At 62.3% G+C, this 16,964-nt stretch overlaps 1 protein-coding gene across 3 annotated transcripts; it reads right to left on the bottom strand.

The window, feature by feature from the left end:
- Positions 1-415: 415 nt before the first annotated feature.
- IKBKG (inhibitor of nuclear factor kappa B kinase regulatory subunit gamma) lies at positions 416-16,910 on the bottom strand. Of its 3 annotated transcripts, none has more exons than XM_077172555.1 (12): positions 16,609-16,900; positions 13,915-14,426; positions 11,839-11,927; positions 11,698-11,742; positions 9,767-9,869; positions 8,581-8,687; positions 7,839-7,979; positions 5,520-5,616; positions 3,955-4,083; positions 2,826-2,950; positions 1,005-1,063; positions 416-910 (listed from the first exon to the last, which is right to left on the bottom strand). In XM_077172555.1, the coding sequence occupies exons 1-12, from the start codon at positions 16,721-16,723 to the stop codon at positions 792-794; spliced, it is 1,641 nt and encodes a 546-aa protein (XP_077028670.1). In that variant the 5' UTR covers positions 16,724-16,900; the 3' UTR covers positions 416-791. The 3 variants fall into 3 exon arrangements, with proteins under 3 accessions (XP_077028670.1, XP_077028669.1, XP_077028671.1); XM_077172554.1 differs by having other exon boundaries at positions 8,581-8,690; positions 16,609-16,896; XM_077172556.1 differs by lacking the exon at positions 7,839-7,979 and having other exon boundaries at positions 8,581-8,690; positions 16,609-16,910.
- Positions 16,911-16,964: the final 54 nt, after the last annotated feature.

Here is a 16,964-nt window from a genome sequence, read left to right as displayed (position 1 = left end):
GGCCCTCCTGGGGGTGATTTTGGGGTGCCCCCAGGGCTGATTTTGGGGTACCCTGGGGCAGTTTTTGGGGCGCCCCTGGGATGATTTTGGGGTTGCAGGGGAGCTGGTTTTGGGGTCCTGGGGAGCTGTTTTTAGGGTGTCCCCGGGGCTGTTTTTGGGGTGCCCCCAGGGGGTGGTTTTGAGATGTCCCGAGGGTGATTTTGGGGTGCCCTCGGGGCCATTTTTGGGGTGCTGTGGGGCCGTTTTTGGGGTGCCCCTGGGGCTGGTTTTGGGGCGTTTGTGGGGCTGGTTTTGGGGTGCATGGGGGCAGTTTTGGGGCAGTTTTGCGGCTGTTTATGGGTCTAATTTTGGGGTGTCCCGGGGCTGTTTCTGGGGTTCCGGGGGGCTGGTTTTGGGCCTATTTTGGGGGTGCTCCGGGGCTGTTTTTGGGGCGCAGCGGGGCAGTTTTGGGGCTGGTTTTGGGCTGTTTATGGGTCTATTTTTGGGGTGCTCCAGGGTTGTTTTTGGGGTTCCGGGGGGCTGTTTTTGGGGTGTTTGTGGGGCTGTTTTTGGGGCGCAGGGGGGCAGTTTTGGGGCTGTTTATGGGTCTATTTTTGGGGTGTTTGTGGGGCTGTTTTTGGGGCGCAGGGGGGCAGTTTTTGGGGCAGTTTTGGGGCTGTTTATGGGGCTATTTTTGGGGTGTTTGTGGGGCTGTTTTTGGGGCGCAGGGGGCAGTTTTGGGGCTGTTTTTGGGGTTCCAGGGGGGCAGTTTTGGGGCCGTTTTTGGGGTTCCAGGGGGCAGTTTTGGCCCCTCACATGATGCAGTCCATGACGTGGATCTGCAGCGTGTCCATGTCCGGGGCCTTGTACTGGCACTTGGGGCAGCACAGCTCGGGCCCCTCCTCGGGGGGGGGCAGGAGCCCCCCAAAACCTGCGGGGGATGGGGGAGGGGCGCGGTCAGACCCTGCCCCGCCCCCCCCGGGGGGGTTTGGGGGTCCCGGCCCCTCCCCCCCCTCTGTACTCACCCCCCCCCGGGGCCGGGGCCGGCTCCGAGTGCCGGTTCCGCATCTCCTCCAGACGGGCCCTGAAAAGGGAAATTGGGGCATTTTGGGGGGATTTTGGGCATTTTGGGGGGATTTGGGGAGTTTAGGGGAATTTGGAGGGGTCGGGGGAGAGATTTGGTGGGATTTGGGAGGGTTTTGAGGGGATTTTGGGAGGGTTTTGAGGGGATTTTGGGAAGGTTGGGGGGGTTTTGGGGGAGGGATTTAAGGGGGTTTGGGGGGTTTTGAGAGGATTTTGGGGGGGTTTGGTTGGGGGTTTTCAGGGGATTTGGGAGGGATTTGGGGGGTCTGTGAGGGATTTGGGGGGGATTTGGGGGTTCTGCAAGGGGTTTGGGGGATTTGGGGGTTCTGTGAGGGATTTGGGAGGTTTTTGGGGGTGCTTTGCTGAGGGGTTGAGGGGTTTCAGGGGGATTTGGGGGAATTAGGGGGGGATTTGGTGGGATTTTGGAGGGATTGGGGAGGTTTTGAGGGGATTGGGGGGGGGTTGTGGGGTCTGGGAGGGATTTGGGGGTTTTGGGTGGGTTGGGGGGTTCAGGGGAATTTGGAAGGGTTTTGGGGGGGATTTGGGGGGATTCTGGGGGATCTGTGGGAGGATTTGGGGTGTGGAGGGCATTGGGTGGGTTGGGAGGATTTGGGGGGTCGGGGGGCTATTTGGTAGGAATTTGGAGGAATTTGGGGGGATTTTGGAGGAATTTGGGGGGATTTGGGGGGTTTTGAGGGGATTTGGGGGCTTTCTGGGGGATCTGGAGGAGGATTTGGGGTGTTTTGTGGGTATTTTGGGGGTGGTTTTGGGGTGTTCCAGTGTAATTTTAGGGTGTGCCATGGTGGTTTTGGGCTCTTTTGGGGTAGTTTGGGGCTGTTTTGGGGTGTTTGGGGATGGTTTTGGGGTGTTTGGGGATGGTTTTGGGGTGTTTGGGGATGGTTTTGGGGTGTTTTTTGGCGCGTTTTGGGCTGTTTTCGGCTGGTTTTGAGTTGGTTTTGGGCTGGTTTTGGCTGGTTTTTGGGCTCGTTCTGGGCTGGTTTTGGGCGGGTTTTGGCCTGTTTTTCAGGTGGTTTTGGGCTGGTTTGGGCTGGTTTTGGGCTGGTTTTGGGCTGTTTTTTGGCATTTTTGGCTGTTTTGGGGCTGGTTTTGGGTGTTTTGGGCTGGTTTTGGGTATTTTTGGCTGGTTTTGGGCTGTTTTTTGGCTGGTTTTGGGCTGTTTTTGGGGCTGTTTTTTAGCTGTTTTTGGGCTGTTTTTTGGCTGGTTTTGGGCTGGTTTGGGCTGGTTTTTGGCTGGTTTTGGGGGCTGTTTTTGGGGCTGGTTTTGGGGCTGTTTTTGGGGCTGATTTTGGGGCTGTTTTTTGTCTGGTTTGGGCTGTTTTTGGGGCTGTTTTGGGCTGGTTTTGGGCTGGTTTTGGAGCTGTTTTTGGGCTGGTTTTCAGGTGGTTTTTGTGGTGTTTTTTGGCTGGTTTTGGCTGTTTTTGGGTATTTTTGGCTGGTCTTGGCTGGTTTTGGGTATTTTTGGCTGTTTTTTGGCTGGTTTTGGGCTGGTTTTGGGCTGTTTCTGGGCTGTTTTTTGGCTGGTTTTGGCTGGTTTTTGGCTGGTTTTGGGGTATTTTTGGCTGGGTTTTGGCTATTTTTCAGGTGGTTTTGGCTGTTTTTTGGCTGGTTTTGGGTATTTTTGGCTGTTTTTTGGGCTGTTTTTGGGTATTTTTGGCTGTTTTTGGGCTGTTTTGGGTATTTTTGGCTGTTTCTGGGCTGTTTTTGGCTGGTTTTGGGGCTATTTTTGGGTGTCGGTGCCGTACCGGGCCCCGTCCCCGCCCAGCCGCTGCCTGAGCTGGTTCAGCTCCTCCTGCAGGGCCTCGCGCTGCCCGTGCAGCTCCTCCCGCGCCGCGCGCTCGGCCTCGAAATCCGCACGGTAAATGTCGGCCTGGGGGGGGGAACCCCAAAATCCAAACAGGGAACCCCAAAATCCAACAGGGAACCCCGAAATCCAAATAGGGAACCCAAAATCCACCCAAAATCCAAACAGGGAACCCCAAAATCCACCCCAAAATCCAACCGGGAACCCCAAAATGCAAACAGGGAACCCCAAAATCCAACCGGGAACCCCAAAATCCACCCCAAAATCCAAACAGGGAACCCCAAAATCCAAACAGGGAACCCCAAAATCCAACCAGGAACCCCAAAATCCAAACAGGGAACCCCAAAATCCAACCGGGAACCCCAAAATCCAAACAGGAACCCCAAAATCCACCCCAAACCCAACCAGGGAACCCCAAAATGCAACCGGGAACCCCAAAATGCAACCAGGGAACCCCAAAATCCACCCCAAATCCACCCAAACCCCCTCAGTGCTGCACGCTCAGCCTCGAAATCCGCTCGGTAAATGTCGGCCTGGGGGGGAACCCCAAAATGCAACAGGGAACCCCAAAATCCACCCCAAACCCAACCAGGGAAGCCCAAAATCCAACCAGGAACCCCAAAATGCAACCAGGGAACCCCAAAATCCAAACAGGAACCCCAAAATCCACCCCAAATCCACCCCAAACCCAGCCAGGGAACCCCAAACCCAACCAGGGAACCCCAAAATGCAACCAGAGAACCTCCCAAATCCAATCGGGGAACCTCCAAATCCACCCAAAATCCACCCAAACCCACCTGGGGAACCCCAAAATCCACCCAAAATCTACCCAAATCCAACCGGGGAACCCCAAATCCAACCAGAGAAACTCCCAAAGGGCCCCAGGGCTCCCCCAGAGCCCCCCCAGCCCCCCAGGATCTCCCCCAGCCCCCAGGGCCCCCCCAGCCCCACTTGAGCCCCCCAGGATCCCCCAGGGCCCCACCTGTGCCTGCAGCACCGGGATGGTCCCAGGAGCCCCCCAGGAGCCCCCCAGGAGCCCCCCAAGGTCCCCAGGGCCCCCCCAGCCCCACCTGTGCCTGCAGCACCGGGATGGTCTCCAGCAGCCCCCGCTGGCTCTCGGCCTCGGCCTTGAGGCGGTCGATGAGCTCCTGCTTGAGAGCCAGAGCGGCCTCGGCTGCACGGAGCTGCTCCTGTGCCACCTGCACGGGGACACCGGGGACACCTCAGACACCTGGGACAGCACCTGGGACAGCTGGGACACCTGGGACACCTGTGACACCTGGGACACCTGTGACACCCCCCCACTGCACCCCCAGCTGCTCCTGCGCCACCTGCACAGGGACACCGGGGACACCTCAGATACCTGGGACAGCACTGGGGACAGCTGGGACACCTGGGACACCTGGGACAGCACCTGGGACACCTGGGACACCTGAGATACCTGTGACACCCCCCCACTGCACCCCCAGCTGCTCCTGTGCCACCTGCACGGGGACACCGGGGACACCTCAGATACCTGGGACACCTGAGAGAGCACCTGGGACACCGGGGACACCGGGGACACCTGAGAGAGCACCTGGGACACCGGGGACACCTCAGATACCTGGGACACCACCTGAGACACCTGAGAGAGCACCTGGGACACCGGGGACACCTGTGACACCCCCCCACTGCACCCCCAGCTGCTCCTGCGCCACCTGCACGGGGACACCGGGGACACCTGAGACACCTGGGACAGCACCGGGGACACCTCAGAGAGCACCTGTGACACCGGGGACACCTGGGACAGCTGGGACAGCACCTGGGACACCTGAGATACCTGAGATACCTGGGAGAGCACCTGGGACACCTGGGACACCGGGGACACCTGAGATACCTAAGAGAGCATCTGGGACACTTGTGACACCGGGGACACCTGGAACAGCACTTGTGACACCTGGGACACCCCCCCCCCCCACTGCACCCCCAGCTGCTCCTGGGTCACCTGGGGGTGACAATGACACCTGGGGCTCACCTGGCTGTCACCCCTGTCACCCCCTGACCCTCACCTGCACGCTCCTGTGTCACCTGGGGCACTACAGTGACACCTGGGGGTCACCTGTGCCACCTGACAGATCACCTGTGACACCTGGGGGTCACCTGTGTCACCTGACAGGTCACCTGTGCCACCCAAGGGGTCACCTGTGTCACCCCCTGACCCTCACCTGCACGCTCCTGTGTCACCTGGGGGTCACCTGTGTCACCTGACAGGTCACCTGTGTCACCTGGGGGTCGCTGCAGTGTCACCTGGGGGTCACCTGTGTCACCCCGGCCCCCACCTGCACGCTCCTGTGCCACCTGAGGGTCACCTGTGACACCTGACAGATCACCTGTGACACCTGGGAGTCACCTGTGCCACGTGGTGGTGGCACTGTCACCTGGGGACTCACCTGAGGGCACCTGAACCCCCCCAGGGGCCGCAGGGACATTCCAGGTGTCCCCAGGAGGGGATGGGGACAAGGGGACACGGGGCTGCCCCGAGGCCCCCAAGGGAGGGGATGTGACCCTCCCTGTCCCCAGGTGTCCCCGAGTGTCCCAGGGTGTCCCCAGTGTCCCCAGCTGTCCCCAGGTGTCCCCGGGTGTCCCCTGTGCTCACCTGGCTCCGTTTGTCCCCCTCCAGGCTGCTCTTGATGTGGGCATCGTACTCCTGGAACAGGTGATGGTAGGCGGCCTGCAGCTGCACCAGCTTCCTCCTGACAGGGACAGTGGGGACATTGGGGACACTGGGGACACTGGGGACAATGGGGACATTGAGGGGACACTGGGGACACTGGGGACAATGGGGACATTGATTGGGGACATTGATTGGGGACATTGATTGGGGACATTGGGGACAGGCGGCCTGCAGCTGCACCAGCTTCCTCCTGGGGGGACATTGGGGACATTGGGGACGTTGGGGACACTGGGGACATTGGGGACACTGGGGACATTGGGGACATTGGGGGACATTGGGGACATTGGGGACAGTGAGGGGACAGTGGGGACATTGGGGACATTGAGGGGACAGGCGGCCTGCAGCTGCACCAGCTTCCGCCTGGGGGGACAGTGAGGGGACATTGGGGACATTGGGGGGACATTGGGGACACTGGGGACAGTGAGGGGACAGGCGGCCTGCAGCTGCACCAGCTTCTGCCTGGGGGGACATTGGGGACATTGAGGGGACAGTGGGGACACTGGGGACAATGGGGACATTGATTGGGGACATTGATTGGGGACATTGATTGGGGACATTGGGGACAGGCGGCCTGCAGCTGCAGCAGCTTCCTCCTGACAGGGACATTGGGGACAGTGGGGACATTGATTGGGGACATTGGGGACACTGGGGACATTGGGGACACTGGGGACACTGGGGACAGTGGGGACATTGGGGACACTGGGGACATTGAGGGGACAGGCGGCCTGCAGCTGCACCAGCTTCCGCCTGACAGGGACATTGGGGACATTGGGGACATTGATTGGGGACATTGGGGACAGTGGGGACAGTGAGGGGACAGGCGGCCTGCAGCTGCACCAGCTTCCGCCTGGGGGGACACTGGGGACAGTGGGGACATTGGGGACAGTGGGGACAGTGAGGGGACAGCGGGGACAGTGAGGGGACATCGAGGGGACATTGGGGACACTGGGGACATTGAGGGGACAGGCGGCCTGCAGCTGCACCAGCTTCCTCCTGGGGGGACAGTGGGGGGACATTGGGGACATTGGGGACAGTGAGGGGACAGTGGGGACATTGGGGACAATGGGGGGACAGGCAGCCTGCAGCTGCACCAGCTTCCGCCTGGAGGGACATTGGGGACATTGGGGACATTGATTGGGGACATTGGGGACATCAATTGGGGACACTGGGGACATTGGGGACAGTGCGGATTTCAGGGACATCGGGGACATCCATTGGGGACATTGAGGGGACATTGGGGGGACATTGGGGACATTGACTGGGGACATTGGGGACATTGGGGACATTGATTGGGGACATTGGGGACATTGACTGGGGACATTGGGGACATTGGGGACGGGCAGCCTGCAGCTGCACCAGCTTCCTCCTGGGACATTGGGGCCATCGATTGGGGACACTGGGAACATCGGGGACATTGAGGGGACATCAATGGGGGACATTGACTGGGGACATTGATTGGGGATAATGGGGACATTGGGGACACTGGGGACATTGCGAGTGCCTCCCCGTGTCCCCTCATGGGGACAGGTGGCCTTGAGCGCCACCAACTCCCACGGGGACACTGGGGACACCGAGGGGACACTGGGGACACCAATGGGTGTCCCCAGGTGCCACCCCCGCCTATGTCCCCATTGTTGTCACTCACTCCCCCAGTGTCCCCATTGTCCCCATTGTCCCCCACTCCCGCCATTGTCCCCATTGTCCCCATGTCCCCAATGTCACTCACTCCCCCCATTGTCCCCACTGTTGTCACTCACTCCCTCCCCGGTGTCCCCATTGTCCCCAATGTCCCCATTGTCCCCATTGTCACTGACTCCCCCCAATGTCCCCAATGTCCCCACTGTTGTCACTCACTCCCCCATTGTCCCCAGTGTCCCCATTGTCCCCATTGTCCCCGTTGTTGTCACTCACTCCCCCCGGTGTCCCCATTGTCCCCAGTGTCCCCATTGTCCCCGTTGTTGTCACTCACTCCCCCATTGTCCCCCTGGTGTCCCCACTGTCCCCGTTGTTGTCACTCACTTCTCCTCGGTGGCCCCATTGTCCCCACTGTCCCCATTGTCCCCGTTGTTGTCACTCACTCCCCCCGGTGTCCCCATTGTCCCCAATGTCCCCATTGTCACTCACTCCCCCCATTGTCCCCATTGTCCCCATTGTCCCCGTTGTTGTCACTCACTTCTCCTCGGTGGCCCCATTGTCCCCATTGTCCCCATTGTCCCCATTGTCCCCACCATTGTCACTCACTTCTCCTCGGTGGCCCCGCGCCGCTCCACCCTCAGGGCGGTTTCCAGGTTGGTCACCTGGAGCCGGAGCTGGTCCAGCTGCACCTGGTGGCCCTGGGCCACCTCCTCCAGCTGCTGGCACCGCTCGGCGTCACCGCGGGCCCTGGGACACCACAGGGACACCTCAATGTCACCCAGTGTCACCCAGTGTCACCCTGTGCCACCCATGTCACCTGTGCAGGTGTCACCCCCACCTGTGCTCCAGGTGCTCCCGCTCCGCGGCTCTGCTGTGCTGACTCCGCCCCTCGGGGACAGCCCCTGACCCCAGGTGGCCCCAGGTGTCCCCCCAGGTGTCCCCCCAGGTGTCCCTCCATGTCCCCCCAGGTGTCCCCACCTGCGCTCCAGGTGTCCCCAGGCATCCCCGTGTCCCCCCATGTCCCCCCAGGTGTCCCCAGGTGTCCCCATGTCCCCCTAGGTGTCCCCAGGTGTCCCCCCCATGTCCCCAGGTGTCCCTGTGTCCCCCCAGGTGTCCCCACCTGCGCTCCAGGTGCTCTCTCTCTGCCCGGCTCTGCAGTGGTGTCCCTGATCCCCAGGTGTCCCCCCATGTCCCCAGGTGTCCCCATGTCCCCCCATGTCCCCCCAGGTGTCCCCACCTGCGCTCCAGGTGCTCTCTCTCTGCCCGGCTCTGTGGTGGTGTCCCTGTGTGTCCCCCCCATGTCCCCCCAGGTGTCCCCATGTCCCCCCAGGTGTCCCCATGTCCCCACCTGCGCTCCAGGTGCTCTCTCTCTGCCCGGCTCCTCTCCAGGCGATTTTGGCTCTCCCGGAGCTCCCCCAGCAGCGACGTCACCTGGGCCTGGACCTGGGCCTTGTCCTGCTGGGGACGGGGATGGGGACACTGTCACTCCCTGTGTCACCTGGGGACGGGGACAGGGACAGGGACAGGGACGGGGACGGGGACGGGGACGGGGACAGGGACGGGGACAGGGACAGGGACAGGGACGGGGACGGGGACGGGGACAGGGACACTGTCACCCCCTGTGTCACCTGGGGACGGGGACAGGGACAGGGACAGGGACACTGTCACTCCCTGTGTCACCTGGGGACGGGGACAGGGACAGGGACAGGGACACTGTCACCCCCTGTGTCACCTGGGGACAGGGACAGGGACAGGGACACTGTCACCCCCTGTGTCACCTGGGGACGGGGATGGGGACGGGGACAGGGATGGGGACAGGGACAGGGACGGGGACAGGGACAGGGACACCGTCACCCCCTGTGGCACCTGGGGACAGGGACAGGGACGGGGACAGGGACAGGGACACTGTCACCCGCTGTGTCCTGCTGGGGACAGGGACACTGTCACCCCCTGTGGCACCTGGGGACAGGGACACTGTCACCCCCTGTGTGTCCCCAGCTATCCCCAGGTGTGTCGGGTGTCCCCACCTGTCCCCAGTGTCCCCACTTGTCCCCATGTGCCCGGGGCTGTCCCCAGGTGCTCTCATGTCCACACGGATGTCCCTGGTGTCCCCAGCTGTCCCCAGCTGTCCCCAGGTGTCCCCTGTCCCCTGCTACCTCCAGCTTGTCCCCATGTCCCCATGTCTGTCCCCTAGCTGTCCCCAGGGCATTCCCTATGTCCACAGGTCTTTCCCCATGTGTCCCCATGTCCCCTGTCCAGCTGGGTCCCTCAGTGTCCCCAATGTCTCCATGTGTCCCTCCAGCTGTCCCCAGTGTCCATGTGTCCCCAGTGTCCCCATGTCCCCCCATGTCCCCGGTACCTCCAGCTGTCCCCATGTCCCCATGTCCCCCCATGTCCCCATGTCCCCGGTACCTCCAGCTGTCCCCCACATGTCCCCATGTCCCCCCATGTCCCTGGTACCTCCAGCTGTCCCCAGTGTCCCGATGTCCCCAGTGTCCCCCAGTGTCCCCAGTGTCCCCCCATGTCCCCGGTACCTCCAGCTGTCGGCGCAGTCCCTGCAGCTGCAGCTCGGCCGCGCGGGAAACGTCCTGGGCCTGGAGCTCGGCCACGGCCACACGGGAGCGCAGGGCCACCAGCCTGGGACAGTGACACCAATGTCACCAATGCCACCAATGTCACCAAACCCTGCCCAACGCCACCCGCAGGGCCACCAGCCTGGGACAGTGACACCAATGGCACCAAATGTCACCAGCCTGGGACAGTGACACCAATGTCACCAATGCCACCAGCCTGGGACAGTGACACCAATGTCACCAATGCCACCAGCCTGGGACAGTGACACCAATGGCACCAAATGTCACCAGGGTCACCCAATGGCACCCGCAGGGCCACCAGCCTGGGACAGTGACACCAATGTCACCAAATGTCACCAATGGCACCAATGCCACCAAACCCTGCCCAACGCCACCCGCAGGGCCACCAGCCTGGGACAGTGACACCAATGTCACCAAATGTCACCCAATGGCACCAAACCCTGCCCAACGCCACCCGCAGGGCCACCAGCCTGGGACAGTGACACCCGTGTCACCAATGTCACCAGGGTCACCCAATGTCACCAAACCCACCCCACGCGGGAGCGCAGGGCCACCAGCCTGGGGACAGTGACACCAGGGTCACCAAATGTCACCAGCCTGGGACAGTGACACCAGTGTCACCAATGCCACCAGGGTCACCCAATGGCACCCGCAGGGCCACCAGCCTGGGACAGTGACACCAAGGGTCACCAGGTGTCACCAGGGGTCATTAGCGTCACCAGCCTGGGACAGTGCCACCAGTGTCACCGATGTCACCAAGGGTCATTGGTGTCACCAAACGGTGCCCAATGCCACCCCCAGTGTCCCCTGACCATCCCCAAGTGTCCCCAGATGCCCACACACTGTCCCCAAGTGTCCCCAAAGTGTCCCACAGTGTCCCCAGACTGTCCCCAAGTGTCACCAAAGTGTCCCCTGAGTGCCCCGGACTGTCCCCAAGTACCACCAGGCCACCCCCCAATTGTCCCCAAATGTCCCCAGACTGGTATCAATGTCTCCAAGTGTCCCCAAGTGCCCCCACACTGTCCCCAAGTGCCCCTAGACCATCCCAAAGTGCTCCCAGACTGTCCCCAGCTGTCCCCAATCCCCACAGTGTCCCCACTCACCCCATTGTCCCAAACATCCCCAATGTCCCCCCAATGTCCCCAACATTTCCCCAATGTCCCCACTGTCCCAAATGTCCCTAAGTGTCCCCATTGTCCCCAACATCCCCAATGTCCCCCAAGTGTCCCCAATCCCCCAATGTCCCAAGGTATCCCCAATGTCTCAATATCCCCAACATCCCTGATGTCCCCATTGTCCCCCAGTGTCCCCATTCCCTTCAATGTCCCCATTGTCCCCAACATTCCCAATGTCCCCATTGTCCCCACTGACCCCAATGTCCCCAACGTCCCCCAAGTGTCCCCAATGTCTCAATATCCCCAATGTCCCCATTCCCTCCAGCATCCCCAGTGTCCCCAGTGTCCCCCAATGTGCCCATTGTCCCAAGTGTCCCCAATGTTCCCCCAATGTTCCCAATGTTTGCAATCCCCCAATCCCCCCATTGTCCCCAATGTCCCCAATATCCCCCCACTGTCCCCAATTCCCCATTGTCCCCCGATGTTTGCAATCCCCCATTCCCCCCACTGTCCCAAATGTCCCCCACTGTCCCCACTGTCCCCAGTGTCCCCCGATGTCCCCATTGTCCCCCGATGTTTGCAATCCCCCATTCCCCCCACTGTCCCCAATGTCCCCCACTGTCCCCAATTCCCCATTGTCCCCACTGTCCCCACTGTCCCCCCAATGTCCCCAGTGTCCCCACTGTCCCCCCACTGTCCCCAGTGTCCCCAATGTCCCCACTGTCCCCCCAATGTCCCCCATTGTCCCCAACTCACTCAGCCTCAGCCTCTGCCAGGCGCTGCCTCAGCTGCTCCTCGGAGCTGGGGGGACACGAGGGGGCTCAGGAGGGCTTGGGGACATCGGGGGGTCCCCAGGGGGGACAGGGGGGACACGGGGGACAGGGGGGAGGGGCTCACCTGGGCTCCGGGGGGGCCCCGGGGGGGGCTGGGGGGGGCTCCGGGACAGCGGGGACATCGTCCAAGGGAGGGGACACCGAGAGAGGGGCCTGTGGGACAGTGGGGACATTGGGGACAGCGGGGACATCGTCCAAGGGAGGGGACACCGAGAGAGGGGCCTGTGGGGACATTGGGGGGACATTGGGGACAGCGGGGACATCGTCCAAGGGAGGGGACACCGAGAGAGGGGGCTGTGGGGACATTGGGGACATTGGGGACAGTGGGGACATCGTCCAAGGGAGGGGACACCGAGAGAGGGGCCTGTGGGGACAGTGGGGACATTGGGGACATTGGGGACAGTGGGGACATTGGGGGACATTGGGGACATTGTCCAAGGGAGGGGACACCGAGAGAGGGGCCTGTGGGGACATTGGGGGACATTGGGGACATCGTCCAAGGGAGGGGACACCGAGAGAGGGGGCTGTGGGGACATTGGGGACATTGGGGACATCGTCCAAGGGAGGGGACACCGAGAGAGGGGCCTGTGGGGACATTGGGGGGACATTGGGGACAGCGGGGACATCGTCCAAGGGAGGGGACACCGAGAGAGGGGGCTGTGGGGACATTGGGGACATTGGGGACAGTGGGGACATCGTCCAAGGGAGGGGACACCGAGAGAGGGGCCTGTGGGGACAGTGGGGACATTGGGGACATTGGGGACAGTGGGGACATTGGGGGACATTGGGGACATTGTCCAAGGGAGGGGACACCGAGAGAGGGGCCTGTGGGGACATTGGGGGACATTGGGGACATCGTCCAAGGGAGGGGACACCGAGAGAGGGGGCTGTGGGGACATTGGGGACATTGGGGACATCGTCCAAGGGAGGGGACACCGAGAGAGGGGCCTGTGGGGACAGTGGGGACATTGGGGACATTGGGGGACATTGGGGACATTGTCCAAGGGAGGGGACACCGAGAGAGGGGGCTGTGGGACAGTGGGGACATTGGGGGACAGTGGGGACATTGGGGACATTGGGGACATTGGGGACATCGTCCAAGGGAGGGGACACCGAGAGAGGGGCCTGTGGGGACAGTGGGGACAGTGGGGACATTGGGGACATCGTCCAAGGGAGGGGACACCGAGAGAGGGGGCTGTGGGACAGTGGGGACATTGGGGGACAGTGGGGACATTGGGGACATTGGGGGACATTGGGGACATTGGGGACATTGTCCAAGGGAGGGGACACCGATGGGGGGGCTGTGGGGACATTGGGGACATTGGGGACAGTGGGGACATTGGGGACATTGTCCAAGGGAGGGGACACCGAGAGAGGGGGCTGTGGGGACATTGGGGACATTGGGAACACTGGGGACATTGGGGACACTGGGGACACTGGGGGACATCGTCCAAGGGAGGGGACACCGAGAGAGGGGCCTGTGGGGACATTGGGGACATTGGGGACATTGGGGGACATTGGGGACACTGGGGGGACATTGGGGGGACATTGGGGACATCGTCCAAGGGAGGGGACACCGAGAGAGGCGGCTGTGGGGACATTGGGGACATTGGGGGACATTGGGGACATCATCCAAGGGAGGGGACACCGAGAGAGGGGGCTGTGGGACAGTGGGGACATTGGGGGACATTGGGGGACATTGGGGGCATTGTCCAAGGGAGGGGACACCGAGAGAGGGGGCTGTGGGACAGTGGGGACATTGGGGACATCGGGGACATCGTCCAAGGGAGGGGACACCGAGCGAGAGGGCTGTGGGAACAGTGGGGACATCAAAGGGACACTGAGGGGGGGGGTCTGTGGAGACATTGGGGACATCAGGGGGACATTGGGGACACCCCAGGGGGACATCAGGGGGACACTGGGGACATTCAGGGACATTGGGGACACTCCAGGGGGACACTGGGGACATCAGGGGGGACACTGGGGCCAGGGAGGGGACACTGTGAGGAGTGGGGAGGACATTGGGGGACACACTGGGGACAACTGGGTGCAGTGGCAGGAGTGGGGGGACATGAGGGGGACACTGGGGGGGACAGAGGGGACACAGAGCGGGGACACAGCCGGGGGGGGTCACACCCACCTTGGTGCTGGTGTCAGGGGTGCTCCTGCAGCTGTCCCCAGTGTCCCTGAGGGTGTCCCTGAGCGTGTCCCTGATGTCCTCAGGGCTGTCCTTGCTGTCCCTGAGGGTGTCCTTGCTGTCCCCAGGGCTGTCCTTGCTGTCCCCAGGCGTGGTCTCGGTGTCCCTGATGTCCCATGGGGTGTCCTTGGTGTCCCCGGGGCTGGTTTTGGTGTCCTCACGGGTGTCCCTGATGTCCCCAAGGCTGCTCTTGGCGTCCCCAAGGCTGCTCTTGGTGTCCCCGGAGGTGTCCCTGGTGTCCCCGGAGGTGTCCCTGACGTCCTCGGGGGTGTCCCTGCTGTCCCCAGCGCTGTCCCCGCTGCTGTCCCCGCGCTGTCCCCGCAGGTGCAGCACCAGCTCCCGGGCCTGGCCCCAGCGGCCCCGCAGCAGCTCCCGCTCCCCCCGGCGCTGCAGCTGCAGCCGGCGCAGCTCGTCCAGGCGGAGGCGCAGGGACTGCGTGCAGTGACACAGGGCACCTGGGGACATGGGGACACCATTGGGGACAGCATTGGGGACATCAGCAGGGGCTGCGTGCAGTGACACAGGGCACCTGGGGACATTGGGGACATTGGGGACACCATTGGGGACATTGGGGACAGCATGGGGGACATCAGCAGGGACTGCGTGCAGTGACACAGGGCACCTGGGGACATGGGGACAATGGGGACAGCAGCAGGGACTGCGTGCAGTGACACAGGGCACCTGGGGACAGCATTGGGGACAGCATTGGGGACACCATTGGGGACATTGGGGACATCACTGGGGACACCATCAGGGACTGCGTGCAGTGACACAGGGCACCTGGGGACAGCATTGGGGACAGCATTGGGGACACCATTGGGGACATTGGGGACATCACTGGGGACACCATCAGGGACTGCGTGCAGTGACACAGGGCACCTGGGGACAGCATTGGGGACATTGGGGACACCAAAGGGACAATGGGGATATCACTGGGGACATCAGCAGGGACTGCGTGCAGTGACACAGGGCACCTGGGGACATTGGGGACAGCATTGGGGACAGCAGCAGGGACTGCGTGCAGTGACACAGGGCACCTGGGGACAGCATTGGGGACATTGGGGACACCATTGGGGACATTGGTGACATCAGCAGGGACTGCATGCAGTGACACAGGGCACCTGGGGACAGCATTGGGGACATTGGGGACACCATTGGGGACATCAGCAGGGACTGCGTGCAGTGACACAGGGCACCTGGGGACACCAAAGGGACAATGGGGACACCATTGGGGACTGCGTGCAGTGACACAGGGCACCTGGGGACATTGGGGACAGCATTGGGGACATCAGAGGGGACATTATGGACATTGGTGACAGCAGCATCTGCATGCAGTGACACAGGGCACCTGGGGACATTGGGGACAGCAGTGACACAGAGTTCCTGTGGACAGCAGCAGTGACAGCAGCAGGGACAATGGGACATTGGGAGGGACACTGAGGACATCAGGGACAGTGGGGACAGTGGGGACATTCAGGGGACATTGGGCACATTCAGGGGACATTGGGCAGGTTGGGGACACTGGGCCATTGAGACATTGGGGACATCAGCAGGGGTTTGGGGACATTGGGGCTCAGGACACTGGGGGGCCATTGTGACACTGAAAACATTGGGGACACTGTGGGGACACTGTGGGGACACTGGGGTGACATTGGGGTGACATTGGGGACACCGAGGATGTCGGCAAGATGAGGGACAGGAGAGAACATTGGGGACCTTGGAGACATCGTGGGGGACATCGGGGACATCAATGGGGACACGAGGGCACCCTTGGGGACACCTGCAGTGCCCCCCAGCTCCCCCCAGTTCATTCCCAGTGTCCCCAGTCCCCTCCCAGTCCCTCCCAGTGCTCCCAGTTTGGTTTCAGGCTGTTCCCAGTCCCCTCCCAGTTTGATCCCAGTCCCCCCCAGTGCTCCCAGTTTGTTTCAGGCTGTTCCAAATCCCCTCCCAGTCCCTCCCAGTTCATTCCCAGTCCCTCCCAGTCTCTCCCAGTTCATTCCCAGTCCCTCCCAGTCCCCCCAGTTTGGTTTCAATCCCCACCCAGTCCCTCCCAATCCTCTCCCAGTGCTCCCAATCCCTCCCAGTTCCCCCCCAGTGCTCCCAGTTTGATTTCAGGCTGTTCCCAGTTCCCTCCCAGTCCCTCCCCGTTTGATCCCAGTCCCTCCCAGTTGATTCCCAGTCCTTCCCAGTCCCCCCCAGTTTGGTTTCAATCCCCTCCCAATCCCCTCCAGTTTGATCCCAGTCCCCCCCAGTCTCTCCCAGTTTGATCCCAGTCCCCCCCAGTCCCTCCCAGTTTGATCCCAGTCTCTCCCAGTCCCTCCCAGTCCCCCCCAGTTCATTCCCAGTCCCCTCCCAGTCTCTCCCAGTCTCTCCCAGTCCCCCCCAATCCCCTCCCAGTCCCCCCCAGTTCATTCCCAGTCCCCCCCAGTCCCTCCCAGTCCCCCCCAGTTCATTCCCAGTCCCCCCCAGTCCCCCCCAGTTCATTCCCAGTCCCCTCCCAGTCCCTCCCAGTCTCTCCCAGTCCCCCCCAATCCCCTCCCAGTCCCCCCCAATTCATTCCCAGTCCCCCCCAGTCCCTCCCAGTCCCTCCCAGTCTCTCCCAGTCCCTCCCAGTCCCCCCAGTTCCCCCGTTCTCACTCCTCAGCTCGCGGTTCTCCGCCCGCAGCCGCTGCAGCGCCTCCGCCAGCGCCGGCTCCGCCTCGGGCCCCGGCTGCACCATCTCTGCGGGCCGCCGCCAGCGCCCGCCGCTCATCGGCGGCTCCGGGGGCCCGGGCGCGGTTCGGGGCCGCTTCGGGGCCGAGCTCGGGCGGTTTTGGGCCCAATTCGGGGATTTTTGGGATCCCGGCGGCGCCGCCACTTCCTGCTTCCGGCGGAAGCGCGTGACGTCACCGCGCCCCCACTGCCACTTCCGCCTCGGTAAATGTCATGGCGGCGCCATAGCAACGCTGAGAGTCGGAGAGCGCTGATTGGTTACGCCTCCATGTGTAGCTCCA

The sequence above is a fragment of the Agelaius phoeniceus genome, chromosome 38 (genome assembly GCF_051311805.1).
Source record: "Agelaius phoeniceus isolate bAgePho1 chromosome 38, bAgePho1.hap1, whole genome shotgun sequence".
Classification (NCBI taxonomy): Eukaryota; Metazoa; Chordata; class Aves; order Passeriformes; family Icteridae; genus Agelaius; species Agelaius phoeniceus.
The sequence above is the reverse complement of the archived record's forward strand: the minus strand, read 5'-3'. Positions and strand labels throughout refer to the sequence as shown.